This window comes from Sus scrofa, chromosome 13, assembly GCF_000003025.6.
Source record: "Sus scrofa isolate TJ Tabasco breed Duroc chromosome 13, Sscrofa11.1, whole genome shotgun sequence".
Taxonomy (NCBI): domain Eukaryota; kingdom Metazoa; phylum Chordata; class Mammalia; order Artiodactyla; family Suidae; genus Sus; species Sus scrofa.
Window position 1 is genome coordinate 140830733 of NC_010455.5, and position 15150 is coordinate 140845882.

The 15150-nt window shown below is 44.1% G+C and overlaps 1 protein-coding gene across 2 annotated transcripts in view; it reads right to left on the bottom strand.

Annotated features, from left to right (window-relative positions):
- Positions 6346 to 15150, bottom strand: part of ARHGAP31 (Rho GTPase activating protein 31) — a 111427-nt gene continuing 102622 nt past the window's right edge. For both annotated transcript variants that reach the window (XM_021070330.1, XM_021070329.1), the window contains exon 12: positions 6346 to 13297. In XM_021070330.1, coding sequence (XP_020925989.1) covers positions 10862 to 13297 — 2436 coding nt within the window. In that variant the 3' untranslated portion in view covers positions 6346 to 10861. The remainder of the gene's footprint in view (positions 13298 to 15150) is intronic.

Sequence of the window (15150 nt, forward strand, 5' to 3'; positions counted from 1 at the left end):
TACTTTTTGTATGTCTGCTTTCCTTCCAATCCTTCTCGTTATCTTTAGTCCTCAGTTGGCCTTATTGCTCCAGAAAGGGAGATCAGTGGAGTTGCCTGACAGCACTCACTGTCTTTTTCTCTGACTGGCAGATAGTATTGGAATGCATGGAGGAAGAGTGGGTTTTGGTCCTGGTGGGGTTCTCTTTGTTGCCATCTAGGCAGAAGCATTTCTCTCTGCCCAATGACATTTAAATGTACTTTTGCGTAAGTTACTGTCCTGAAACAGGATGTTGATGTCACTTTCCCTGTTCTTTCACTTTTGCCTGTAAAGATTTTCCTTTTATTGTTGGCTCTTTGAAATAATACCTAAGGACAAAATAGGGCCCACACTCAGAAGGAACTGGTGTGTGAGTGGATCAGTGGGAGCAGATCCCCTGGGGTATGGTCAGGTTGGGGTATGGGCAGGTTGAAGATCCCAAGTACCTGGAAGAATGGTGCCGCCTAGTAGCAACCCATGTGTGGATTTGTGAGCAGAAGTGAAATATGAGGAGTTACCTTTTGTCCTCAGTTTGCTGTGTGTGTGTTTTAATTTCATACTCCAGAACCTTCATGTCTGTGAGCATTAGCCCTTTTCATTCCATGTTCTTGAGAGGTGATAAGCTTAGTCAGTTGATGTCACTAGTCATTTAAACTTCTGAAGCCTGTCTTGAGAGCCTGAAATACATTCTTATGTGTTTTCTATGCTCACTTTGGCATTTTTACACTGTGAGGCTTTTGGTGAAACACAATGTGGCTTATGAAGTAAAAAAGAAAAATCATGTAATTCATAAGCTGGCTCTGAAAACAATTTTCTTTTTAAATTTTTGCTTTTTAGGGTCGCACCCATGGCATATAGAGGTTCCCAGGCTAGGGGTTGAATCGGAGCTACAGCTGCCGGCCTGCTCCACAGCCATAACCACACGGATCCAAGCCAAGTCTACGACCTACACCACAGCTCACAACAACCAGGATCCTTAACCCACTGAGTGAAACTTCCAACCTTCCTCATGGATCCTAGTTTGGCTCGTTACTGCTGAGCCACGACTTCCTGAAAACAATTCTTGCAGAAGAGTTCCCAACAGGTTTTCAGCAAAGGCAGCATTATGAGGAGTAGGTATGTATACAGCTGTTCAAGGTGACTGCTCTGTTTAACCATTGTTTCCTGAAATTGTTTGATACACTTTTTTTTTAAGTTACATTATTTGGCATTCAGTCTGAGTCTGTTCAGTCCTTTAACAAATATGTATTGACCACCAGGCACTATATTAGGCATTAGGAATGTAGCAGTGATTAAGAAAAGCAAAAGCCCTACCTTATAGCGCTTACAATGTAGGGATTAGGAGCCGCAAAATGTGCCATAAGTATAAATATAATGTCTCCTGGTAGTAATGATAAGTGTGGTAAGGATAGAAACTAAATCAGAGCAAGGAAATAGAAAGTATAGGAATGGCATTGCTAGAAGGCATCTTTGAGGAGATGATTTTTTTTTTTTTTTTTTTTGAGCAAAGACCAGATGAAGCAAGACTGAACCATTTAAAAATAGCTTTGGGGAGAATTCCATGTTATAGCATCAGCAAAGGCAGTGAGTGCCCTCAGGTGGGAACAATGTTAGTATATTGGGGAAATAGCAAGATAACCAGTGTGTTGGTGGTTTTTTGTAAAATGGTTCAGCCTAAATATGGTGGTTCTTGGAGTGAGTTAGGGTGGCAAAGCTGCCATCTCAATAGTCTTTCGTTAAGATCTTAAAGATGCACTTGTTTAGACTAACAAACATTTTAATGAGATTACTTGACTGCTGAGAGCAAAATGGGTGGCCTGGGCACAAGATGTCTCATCACAGTGGTCCCCAGTCTGGTTCTGTCATTGAAAAGTAGCCCAGATAACTGACTGGAGATAATCAATTAGTCGTGTAAACTGACATGATTCCCCCTTCTTGTTTGACCTGTCTTGGCCATATTCTATAAAGAAATAGCACAGGAAGACCAAATGACAGCCTGGCCACACAAATGAGTGAATATAATAAACATAAATTAACTTTGGCTAACGGAAGTGCAAAGTGCTCCCTTTCTCCTTCCAGATATGACAGCATTGGGGAGATAAACCTTTCAGTTTATCATGCTCCTACCCAGGTCCGTTGACCTTGGTAGGTGCTACATTCAGATGCAACACAGGAGAGAATGTTCATGCTATTAAGTAGGAATCGTGTGAAAGAAAGGACACTATCTTTGTTGAGTGATGGGAAGAAGTGCATACTCATTAAATAGTGGCCTTTTTTGTAACTGTTAAATATTGGGAAATGGTGTGTGTAAAATGGTATAGCAAAAGATAGGTTAGGTGAACTTGGGATACTGGAGAAGGAAAGAGGATGCTTGGCCAGTCTGGGTGGCCTAAGGTGAATAAGCATGTCAGAGTAGTGTAAGGTAGCTCACAAGCATTAGCATAATGGAAGTGTTCCTCAATATCCTGTTTACTCCAGTTTCATGTTATATTCTCTAAACTTCTTTCCCTTCCCTCCCTATCAGTTACCTCCACACCACCTCCGTTGTTTACATCTACTGAGCAATTACTATGTGCCAGATGCACTGAATGCCATAGATACTGATGTTCAGAGTACATTAACTAGAAGGCAGGCAAGTAAATTAATAGTCATAACACAAAGGTGTTCGGTCAAGGAATACTCAGGAGGCAGAGTTGATACAGAAAAGAGTGATCAAGGTTGTTTGGAAACTGCAGTGTCAAGGAAGGCTTCACTGCATCAGTAACACACATGACGCATTTTAAAAGAAGACTGGTTTACCACTGAGATGAGGGAGGGAGGGTGGGCTCATGTGGTGTGAACAGAATATTACAAAAACTTGCATGGATTTGCACTGATTTTTAACTAATAGCTCAGTAATGCTAAAGAGCTAAATAAGAAATAGGTTACAGAGAGACTTGAATTCGACATTAAGTGGTTTGGATTTTTAATATCAGGTAGGTCACAGATTGTCAAAGGAGTGATCCTTGGATACTGCCTCAGATCTACTAAGTTAGAATCTTCAGGATGAAGCCAGTAATATGCATGTTTCACAAGCACTTCAGGTAATTAAGTGGACAGAAGGCTGGGAACTTTTGTAGATAGAAAACATCTAGTGAAAGATTTTAAACTGAGGACTTAGGACCCCAAAAGTTTTCAGGTCAAGGGTTCTGGCAGTGTAATCTCTGGACCAGCAACATCAGCATCACCTAACTGGGAACCTGTTAGAAATGGAAAATTTCGAGCCCTAACCCAACAGTATGCTGATTCAGAAACTCTGGATAGATTGTAGAAGTCCATTTGAACATACTCTCCAGGTCATTTTGATGAGAACCACTGTTGTAGGTCACTTTGGCAGCAATGTGTAGGATAGGTTTGGAGAACAAGGGGGTATAAGTTAGAGCAGGGAGACCAGTTAGCCAATGATTTTAAAAGTCTATGTAAGGGAGTCCCCTGGTGGTCTAGAGGTTAGGATTTGGCACTTGCACCTCTGTGGTCTGTGTTTGATCCCTGGCCTGGGAACTGAGGTCCCATATCAAGTTGCTGTATGCTGTGGCTGGAAAAAAAAAATGAAAAGTCCATGTAAGAGAAAATGGGAGTGGGGGTGGGGTGCCACCACTGGGTGATAAGCCACAGACATGGATAAGATAATGCAGGCAAAGTATATGGAATGAAAAGAAGGAAGGACAATTCTGATGAATAACAACATTTAAGGGTAGAGGAAGAAGAAACTTTCAAGTGAATAACACTAAGGAAATGGTAAAGAGATGATGAGGTGAATTAAGAGTTTCAAGAGAGGGGAGTTCCCACTGTGGCGCAACAGAAGCGAATCCAGCTAGGAACCTGAAGTTTCAGGTTCGATTCCTGGCCTTGCTCAGTGGGTTACGGATCTGGTGTTGCTGTGAGCTGTGGTGTAGGTCACAGACGCGGCTCGGATCCTGTGTGGCTGGGGCTGTGGTGTAGGCCAGCAACTGTAGCTCCTATTGGACCCCTAGCCTGGGAACCCCCATATGCTGCGGGTGCAGCCCTGAAAAGAAAAAAAAAAGTTTCAAGATAGAAATGATTAACAGTGTAAGAAGTCAAGAAACAGAATTGACTGTTGACTTTGGTTATTAGACCATTGGTAACTTTAGCAAGAGAAATTTAATGGAGCAATGACAGTGGAGGTCAGGTTGCAGCTGGCTTGGAGTAGTGACTTGGAAGGAAGGGTGCTTGGGAGCCCTTGAGAAGAGGAATAGCATTTCATCTGAGCTCAAAAGAGGTTTAGGTATACACATACATGAATAAGGGAAGGTGACAATGGGAGGAGGAGGAAACACATCTGGCAGCCTAAACTTGTGAAGCAAGCTAATTTTTTTTAGGAGTGGTCTATCTGGGGAAGGGAGTAACCTTTGGGAGTTTTGGGAATGAGGCCACCACTGAGGTGGCAAACCATAAATTTCCAAAGGCTTTCATCTTGGTTGTATGATTTTCTCTAGTCTAGACACAGTTAAAGGGTAGAGAAGATGGGTAGTAGGAGTCCTGGTCCTGGTTTGGAGGTTTGCCAATCAGGTGTGGCAGGACTAGTAGTCAAGGGAGTCAGTAGTGCTGCTGAGAATAGCTGAGATGATGCGCCTTGGGGTCTGGAAAGGCTATGGAGGAATGAAATCCGGTGAGGGTACCGTCCATCAGAAAGAGCTGGGGTGGTAGGCATCAGTCATCTTGAGCAAGTAGAAGGAATACAGGTGTTCCAAGAAAGGGATATGGGAGTTTAGGATCACATTATTCTGGGTTGTGAGACTGCCTGGTGTATAACCCTGGAAGCAAATGGTTGAAGTTGAGTAGAAGCAAAAGCTGTAAGCAACTGAAGCAAAGGTGTTGGGTAAAGTTTCCTCAGGAACACTGAAGTCCTGAGAATCCAGGATGATGGTGGGACACGAGGTAGGGAAGAAACAGGGAGCCTGGTAGCAAAGACTGGGAAATCTGGGAAACGAACTACTTCATGGCCACAAGTAATGGAAAAATTAAAATAGCTGGCTGTCATAAATTTAAGTAGTAAGAGATTTTTATATGAGATAGGAAGAAACGTGCAGAAGCAGGAGTGAGGAAATGGATAACTGGTTTCTGGGCTTTTTGCCGTCTGTGTCACGTGGGAGAAATGGACAGGGGAAGAAGTGTCCTTATGTGAGTGTCAGGTTTTATTGAAGTAAGAAATGGTGGCAATATTCAGTGGAGAGGTTGTAAGGAGGGAAGGACTCTGGAGGAACTAGAGTCCTCAGGAAAGATGAGTGAGGGAAACTGTATGTTGCCAGTTTAGGGGGTGGTAGGGGTGGTGGGCTCACTCTGGAGAGAAGCAATGTTGGGATCTGGGAGTATATAGGATAAAAAAACATTTAGGGCAGTAATGAAGGAGCAGGAGCAAGCCTGAGTAGTGTAAAGTTCTAAATAGACTATTGCCAAAATGCTGGTATTTTTATCCCTTTGGTAACGTATTTTTCACTGCAAATATCACCAGGTTGTGAGCCTATTTCATATGATTGTTTTTCCTAGGGCCTGTCATTTCCACTCATTGAGCACCTCATGGCGCCCCCCACCCAGCCCCTTCTGTGATAATATATGCCAGGATAGCAAACTTACGCTCCCCCCCCACCCCTCCCCCCACAGAGCACCATTAACATAATCACTAAAAAATTAGTCCTCCCTGATTAATTCAAGTAGTAGAAAAACTGAATTCACATCTCTGCAGATAGACCTGTAATATGCCTTAAGCTGTGGAGTTTTGAGAAGCAGTAGCTTTTTTTTTTTTTTTTTTTTTTTTAGGGCCGCACCAGAGGCATATGCAAGTTCCCAGGCTAGGGGTTGAACTGGAGCTATAGGCACTGGCCTACACCACAACCACAGCAATGGCAGATCCAAGCCACATTTGTGACCTACACCACAGCTCACTGCAACACTGGACCCTTAACCCACTGAGCGAGGCCAGGGATTGAACTTGTGTCTTCATGGGTACTAGTTGGATTAGTTTTCACTGAACCATGACAGGAACTCCACAACTCCTTCTCATTTTTCAGTATAATATCCATTGATTTATATTGGGTATCTTGGGTGGGATGTTTGATTGCAACAGTAAGAGAGAAGTTGCAAATATTTGACAGTTATTAAGATGTAACAAAAACAAGAAAGCTTTGCTGAAGCAAACCTGGAGGAAATAAAAAATGACATCAAACAGAACAAACTAGAACAATGAGCCTGAATACATATAATCCACTTTTCCTATTATTGGTTTTGATGACCCCCGTGTCCTCTAGTTCATAGTGCCATCATGAGCATTATATTTCATATCATTTATTAGAGTACATTTTAAAGCATACAATCTGTTTTTACACTTAAATGTCTCTATGGATAGGTTTAATATTTATGCTTTTTTAATCAATAGAAAAACATTTTGATTATATCTTTGGAAACATATTTTGTCAAGGTCAACAAACAGCTGAAATCATGTAGCTTTCTAATAGATCCCTTTGAGAAAGTGCTTTACCTTGCGGTAATATAAGCCAGGAAGTACTATGGCATTAAGTTAATGCAAAGCATTGTGATTCACCCAGTAAAACACATGGCTATGTACTTCATGGATTTCTTATACCTAACTACATCCTCCATCCTCATAGAATTGATCCCTGTGTTATTCATGAACTTCAATGCTACTACATGATTTACTGTATCCCAAGCAATCAGTGGTGGCTCCAATTTTACACTTTCTGGGCTGAACCTGATCTTATGCAGTCACCCTTCTTCCGTCTATTCCTCTCCATGCCTGGAAAGGTGCCTGCTCCCTCTACAGGCTCGACTTTGCTAGGAGAGGTGTTGACAAAGTTTCTTTGTCACTCCACATTTTGAAACTGACCTTCCTGCTGGAAATGCCGTAAATCATACTCCTAGCAACAAGAAAGAGTCTGTTGTCCTCATATAGGACAATCTGTGATAGAATGTGGCCCTAATCAATCCTGGAGAGAATTGGACCCACCCTGAAGGTCTCCGATTCCAATCCTGGACAAACGAATCTTATGTCTCCCAGTAGCTCTTCAGGCAGAAGACAAGGCCTTGTGTAGGCAAATGACTATCCCACTCAACTTTAGTCAAGTGCAATTATGTGCTAAATAGTAGACATGAAAGTAACAATTTACGTTGACTTCATCATCAGCAGGAGTTAACCCATTTTGTGATGATGGTGTCTAAAACCCCCTCTCAAGGAGTATGGAAACTTGATATTACCTGGCTCATCTGCAGAGATCCAACAGGACTTCACAACCAAACCAAAAGGCCATAGGAAACCTCAGAACTATTTATTCTTAGTTTCCACTCTCTGATTTTTTAAGTGACAAAACCAAAATTCTCAACACCTGAATGTCTTTCTAGCACCTTCTACTGGATTTTTAATTGTGTTTAATTTGATTAAAGTCAGTGGGTAACTTGAACACTATCAGCAATCATATTAATAGATGCTAAGTTGCTACCTGTTTTACCTCTCTGCTGTGATTTGGCAACTTAATGGTTCTAAATCTTGCTCCTGGTTGCTTATAGGCTGTTTCATTTGCTGCCATCCTGCTCTCCTTTTTCATTAGACTCTTCAAAAACTTCAGAGTTCTAAGGTACCCAAGTGCAGTGTCTCTAAGTTCTTGATAAATATTGTCTATTGAGGAGGATGTTTACATTTTTAATCTCCCCACAATCCAGAATTTTGAGTTGGCCAATATTTTGAATTTTACGACTTAGATTAGGCCAATAGTGTCTTGATCAGGTTTTTGGTCAGGCCTCTTCATATTCCATTTGAACTAAAGAATAAAGACCAAATTCCCTCTACCTGGTACATTTTGGCAAAAAAGGAAAAAAAAGAAAGCTTGCCAATAAATATAGATTATTATCTTCTTAAGCAACCGTTAACACTGAAAGAAATATTAGAATATGCATACATTGTACTTCAACATTTAAAATTAGGCACCCCCATTCTGAGGACTGATAGCTGATTTGAAGGCACCCTTTGAGAAGATGATTCTGTAGCCCTCTCTAGGGCACCATGTGGAACCTCCTGTAAAAAGCAGCACCTCCTTTCTCCTTACCCTCGATGGAAACAGGCAGCCTGATTCCCATCCAGCCATTCTCAGGGAGTTCATTTTTCAATCCCAAGTGGATGGCCAAATAGGCAATCTCAGGAGATTTGAGGGGATCAATTTTGGAGGAAAAATGTAATGAGTTTTCCTTGTCATGCAATGGAATTTCACCACTGCCAGGCTAGCCCCAGCTCACAGGAAGTTTACGAATAGGGTCCACACTTTAGCAGCAGGACACTGACCAAGAAGGTGAGTCAGCTTCCAAGGCCTTCTGGGTTGATCATCTGGGAAAACTCAGAGTAGGAATTATCTCCAGACAGTTTTCATCTCATGATGACATACACACACACACACACACACACACACACACACTCCTGAAGATGATTCTACGAATGAAAGATGGCAGAGTCAAGGAACATGGCAGCCATTTAATAAATCTACACAGGCGCCTCAAGTTCAACTCACTTGTTTATGTAAATGGTGGCTTCTTAGTCTATCCCCAAATAAAAATATACCCTCTAAGTGTTACAAACAAAAATTTAAAATAATCATAAAATAGTTTAAATATTTCATTACTCGGCTCAGAGTTCTGATGGTGAAGCAAAGTGCGGTTCCCTTCCTCTCTCACATTCTCACTGGAACACTGTCTTTATCAAAGCATAGACAGCACAGTGTACTGAGATTGACTTAAAGCCTATCTGCCACATTTGCTGATAAGGCAGGAATGTACTTTTCAAATCTCCCAAAAGCAGCCTTCCTCATCTGGCACCACTATATTTCTTCACCTTGCTTCCATAGAGGGAAAAACTCTATACCCTAGGACTTTTCTTATGGGTTTACATCTCATTGGCTGTTGGTCCAATGTCTTGCTCATCGAATGAGAATGCAAAAAACACTGACCAAAGGCCTATTAACTCTTCCCTTGCTCACTCATCTCAGTGCCATCTGAAAGCAGAACTCATCAGCTGGCCTGCCAATTGTTTCTGCCATAGACACTGGCTTAAATGGTACAGGACAAAATTTCAAAACTTTACAAGGCTTATCAGGGAAGAAGGGAGAGAGGAATACGTATCCGTTGCAGGGCATCACCTTCTAATTTCTCACTGGAGGAGGTAACTTCAGTTCAGCCCTTACCCAGCCCAGCATCAGCCCTGGTTGTGAGATCTGCCCAGAGTTAACTGCTAGCCCTTCAAGAAATTTCTGCAGTGATTGAGCTTTTGGACAGTTTAGCTAGCCTTGAACCTCAGAAGAGGCACATTAGGGGCTAAAAATAGATCCTGTCTTTCTGTTTCTCAAACAAGACAGTTATCTTAGAAAGTTTGAAAGTGTTGATACCTGGATCGGTTTTGCCTTGAGAAGGGCTTCTGTGAAGCCCTTTTTGGAAGAGCACCAAAAATCTGCCAACAAGTTGTGTTACTTCTCCTTCCTCTCTCCAGCTGAAAAGAACCATCTGAAGTTCTAAATAACTGAAATAAAACCAGATTGGTTTATTGCATCTGCTTGCATATAGATAAAAGAAGAGCAGGTCTGAGTGCCTGGGGTGGGTGGTGGATGAAGGGGATTAAGGAAGGGAGAGGCGAGCTTCAAGTCTGCTCTTGAGCAATGGAGGGCGGGGGAGGAAGGAAGGCAGCCCCTGGCTAAAACGAAATACATTTTCAAGAAAGGCAGCTCTCACCAAGAAGGAGTGATGGCCACCCTGCAAGGGCTCTTTCCTCTAATGGTAAGGCTCCCTCCTTCTCCTGTACTCTGGTCCCAGCTTAGTGTGAATGGAGCGTGAAGCTGAGCTAGAGATGTTTTCTGCTAATACACCACTGATTTCAAACACTTCAAGTCTGGAGTATAGTTCTGCCTAAATATGAGGCTTTTCTCTACGATGACATCCTGTCCTTGAACGCTGATGTTAGAAGGAGAGCAGATCAGTTCACCGCTGCATACCTAACTGAAGATTGAGCACATCTAAGTGAGGTAACCCTTAGCTCAGCTCCTATCCTCTCTGGCTACCGGATTTATAAAGCAAAGGGCAGGACAATGGCAGAGTCTCAAATTAATAAAAGCCAGAGCCAGAAGGTCTTCTTGGGTTGTGCCAGTCTCAGAGTAGAGATTCTGATTTTCTATGCTGGTACATGGTGCCATCTGGGACGGGTCAGCAGGGAGTTCAGGGAAAGAGCCTGGGTAAATTCACCCACTGGATATCTAAGTGTACGTTAGTTTGCATTTCCAAATCTGCTTCTATTCTGGATAGTATGCTTTTACAAAGCTTATCAGAAAACTGGTCTAAAAGAACACATACTTTAGAGAGCATTAAAAAGCATGAAGTAAATAGGAGGTCTTCAAACCTCAATAGCAACATTTTCCAACACAGGCATAGGATTTCTCTCTTTCGAAATAGATTACCACATCCAGCTCTCACGGTAGTAGATCATGGCACTGGGGGAATGACGCAACTCATAAGCCCCAGGTATCACTGGAGGCCAGCATCTCATCCTTTTCCCTCACCTGACCTTTCCCTGCCTGCTCATATAGGCTTATTTGTGTTTCATCTTTTGGTCCTTTACTTGACCTCTCTTCTGGCAAATGGCCTAATTAATACATGGTCAAAAGGCAGAAGAAAGAGAAGAGGCCCAAATAAGACCAAACTTGGATAACCTCTGCCTGGAAAAAGGCAAGTTGCCCCTATAATAACTTCCAGATGAATCATGAATTTTTTTTTTTTTCAGACACCAGTAGGTGAGCTGCTGTCATTCTATTTGCCTCCCACTTCTTGCATCCAGAATCACTGATCTCCGCTGGGGCTGGTAAAAACAGCTGGTTGAGGTCTCTAGTCTCTGGCCATTCTTAGGGATGGTCATTTTATTCCTAAGTGTAACCCCTTCTGGTGTGACCCATGTGTTTTCTGCCAACTCTCCACAAAGAAGCCCAGGGGAAATTGTCTGAGTGGGACTTCTGATAGGGGACAGCAGGACCTTGGAATCTGTCCCTGTAGATGAGGTGGGCGGGTGGTCCATAATGGGGAAAGGAGGACTGAATAAGATTAGGCTCTGAGGTCTTCCTGGTCTTGACCTGTGGAAAGGCTTAGAACTCCCTGACGGGCGCTCGATTTTTGAAGAAAGAAGGTTGTCTCCGGATGGCTCTGTCTCTGATGTGCGCTTTCGACATTGCACGACTGCATCCTGGGAGGAGAGCAGGTTGGGCAAATCTGGTTCTGGAGAAAGAGTGGGTCCCTCGCACATGTGAGGTGCGGTGGAGTCCAGAGGTGAGGACTCGAGGGGTCCTATATCTTGCTTTGGTTTCTCTTCCTGGGGGCTTTCCAAGGAGGAGAGAGAATCATCTTTGGCACGTTTCTGAGAGGTCCCACCAGTTGAACCGGGTTCCTCTTGGCTCCTCTCAAGAGGCTGAGCTCCATTCTCCTCTGAGCTCTGGGAGGGCAGGGGCTGTGGGATCTGGGTGTACTGAATTTTGGGTGGGATGACCGGGACGGCCCTGGCCTGGCACATTTTGACCATGAAGGAGGTTCTCACAGCTGACACACTCACAGGAGCTGAGTTACGGCGGCCTGTCAGGGCATGAGTGACAATGTCCAGGTCCTGAGACTCTTGGGAATATACCCTCCAGGGGTCTACTTTACAGTGCGATGGGGTCATCCACGTGACCTCTGGGTCTCCTGGCTCAGAGAACTGCATTTCAGGTGAACCAAAGGAGGCCACATTCTCAAACCGGAATAGGTCAGTGATAGGAACGGCAGAGTCCAAGTTGAGAGAAGAAGGCCTATTTTTCCCCTTTGGGGGCCCACATTCAGTGCTCTTCAGCACTAACTTTGGGGGATGCTCTCCAGGTGAGATGCTGTCCTGCATGCCAGGCGAATACTCCCTGCTGCTCTCTGGCCCAGGAACACTGTCTTGCTCAAGTTGAGGGTTGTGGTGCCCCAGGTGTGGCCCCAGTTCCTCTCCCTCTACTAGGCTGACAGGGCTGGTTTCTGCTGATTTGGGCGGCAAACCACCTGGTCCCTTCTGGTTGGGAGGATCCTCTGTCCTTTTCAGGCCAGAGAACTCTTGAAAGGATCTCACAGCTTTCTCATCCCATCCAGTAACATCTCTGCTGGGTGCCAAGGGCTGCAGAGGTTCGGAATTCCTCTCTGCTTCAAGATTATCACAACTGCTGGAGGAGGGACCCTCAAGAGTCCACTGGCTCTTAACCATGATTTTGCTGTCTAGAGAATGGCTCTGGCGAAGGCTGGGCCTGTGGGAAAGCCTCTTCTCCAATCGGTGGCCCTGGGAGCCCTGCATCTGTGCCTCCTGCACATCTTTCAGGGTAGGGGAGTGCAGGGGACTTGTCACCCACTGGGGCTCCTCCCAGGGCTCCACCATCTCCAGGCCATGCTGGGCAATGTCTGTCACAGTGTCGTCTTCATCACAGTCTGAGGGCTCCTGTACTGAGTGGGTTACATCCCCTTCTCCTTGTACAGAAATCTCAACCTCCCTGGTTGGGCTTGGATAGCTAGAGCCTTTACCTTCAGGAGCAGTAATCTTTGAATTTTGCTTTTCATTCTGTTCTGGAGAGGCCTCCTCTTCCTGACAGAGATTGGGGATCCCAGGGCTGCCTTTGGACTTCAGCTGGTCTGTATATGGATTTGTTCTCAAATTCTCAGATGAATCTTCTCTCTCAGGGCTACCCATCAATAGCTGGACTAGAGGTGCCTCCTCCATAGGAGTTGGAGGGGGAGGAGAAGGCGGGAGCAAAGGAGACAGATTCCCTGGGCCTCCCCCCTCCATCTTTGCTTGTGGAGAAGCCATCTCAAATGTAACTATTTCCAGAGGAGTCAGGCTAGCAGGGTCTGGGCGCAGGCCCTTCTCCAGCTCGCATCTCTGGAGGATGCTGGTTGTCTCTACCCTTTCTCTATTGGCTGCTGCAGAGATTCCTTGTGTGCTCTGATTGGTTGGATTCTTAGTGCACTCCTCCAGAGGGGCTGAGATTGGAGCTGGGGCAGAGCCACAAGGTAAGCTCCTGGGAGACTCTGGGGAAGCAAAAGGCACGGGACTAGATTCGAGAATAGGCTGAGTTGGGCTGATCTTAAGAGCTGGTGGTGGCAACGAGGAGAGTTCCTCCTCAGATTCAATAATTTTCAGCTCCTGTTGTATCTCAGGCCATATCAGGACATTGGCCAGATCGTCTTCATCCTAAAAAATATCAAGAAACTGATTACTTAGAACCAAAGACTCTTGGTGCTGACATGTAGACTATTTCCCAGGGAGAGTGAAGGGACTGGAACAGTGCCCAGCCACACCCCCTCGCTTACAAAGGAAGAAGCATTAATAATAACTGTGGATATTTATTTATGCTTAGCATGTGCCATAACATGTTTAACTGTATTTTCTTAACTTTCCCAAGAACCCTAAAAGATAAATACTACTGGAATTACTCCCGTTTTAGAGATGAGATTTATGTTGAAACAGATTAAACAATTTACCCAAGTCACACAGTAGCAGCTCAGGATTCTAATCCAATTCAATCTACCTCAGAACATAAGCATGGAATCTTTGTGTACTGCTATCTTATAAAGCAAATCAATCTCTGATCTCATATAACCTTAGGCTGACCCGATGGCTCACAAGAATGAGATCCTCCCAGTAGAATGAAAATGTTAACTCTTGCCCTGACACCTGCTTTCCAAATAGATAAATATAGCTCCCCCCTTATAACCAAAGAAATACATATTCCATATGGGAAAAAGATTTAATGCATATTGAAAGAAAGAAGAATGAAAAATAGCAAAATGCAACACTCCTACTACCCACAATAACCGCCGATAATGTGATGGGTGCCTCCTCCTGCATCTTGTTTGCTGTTCTTGTCTCACCTCAAGTCCAGCTTTTCTTTGTCCTTGGCTCCTCCCTTTCCCTACACAAAGCCCAAAGCTGTAGACAGGAAAGGGATGAAGGGAGGCCTGGTCAGGGCCAGGGAAGCAAATTTCAGTTCCTTTCCTTTCTCGTCTGAAAGCCTTATTCTGTCCCAAGGAGAAGTCGTTTGGGGAGGCATTTCTCTCCTGGCGTGGGGGAGGGATGTGGGGGGTGAGGGTGGGGAGGGCCTTCTTGAGAGGTCTAACCTGCTACCAGCCTGCCATCACTTCTCTCCTGGCTTTGATCACACGTCATTTCATATTACAGTTAACTGGATGCCAGTCTTGCCTCTCCCAACAGACTGTGAGTTCCTTAATCAGGAACTGTGTTCATCTGTCTTTGATTCCTCAAGGCCAAAAGATGCCTGGTATACTGCGAATAATTGCAAAATAAGGATCTGTGAATTAAAACGGATTCATTGTTTTCTTTTGACTTATTTCTTTCTGATAACTCTCCAGGAATAGGATTACTTCGTTAGAGAGCAGGGGCGTTTTTGAGATCTGATTCCCCTTTTGCATTTATCTGTGTACACTTCTCTTTCGCCTACTCGACTGTGCCCTCCTTCAGGGCAGAGGCATCTCTTTACTCTCTGCAGCACCTACATGATTGATCTCTTGCTAAGAAACACTACATTTAGATGAATAAGTCAACATTGAAACTTCCGTCCACCCCACTCACTCTGCCATTTCAGTAAGTGGACTGTAGTGCATGTTTTGTTTAGATCAGATGTCCTCGATTCTTCCTTACTCCTTATCCAGTCCTTCACCAAGTCCTACTTGGCTGTTCACATAGCTCTTAAAGTCTTCCATTTCTATCCCCAGTGCCCACACCCTAGTCTAAACCACCATCTTTTCCTCATCTGGTCTGCTAAAGACTAGCCTTCTAAGTGGCATCTCCACCTCCTCTCTTGCCCTTCTCCAAGCTATTCTCCTCATAGAATAGAATTATTTTTTAAAAGATAATATTCTGTACAGATTAGAAGTTTCCATTGTCCTTAGGTTAAGCTTCAAATCCCTTCCAAGCATCCCTGCCTGATGTGGCTCCTGCTTCACTCTTAGCCTCACTTGCTCTAGTCCATGTTCCCATTCTCTAGCCTTGTTCCTTATCTCAGATTCATGGCCCCTCTTACTCTT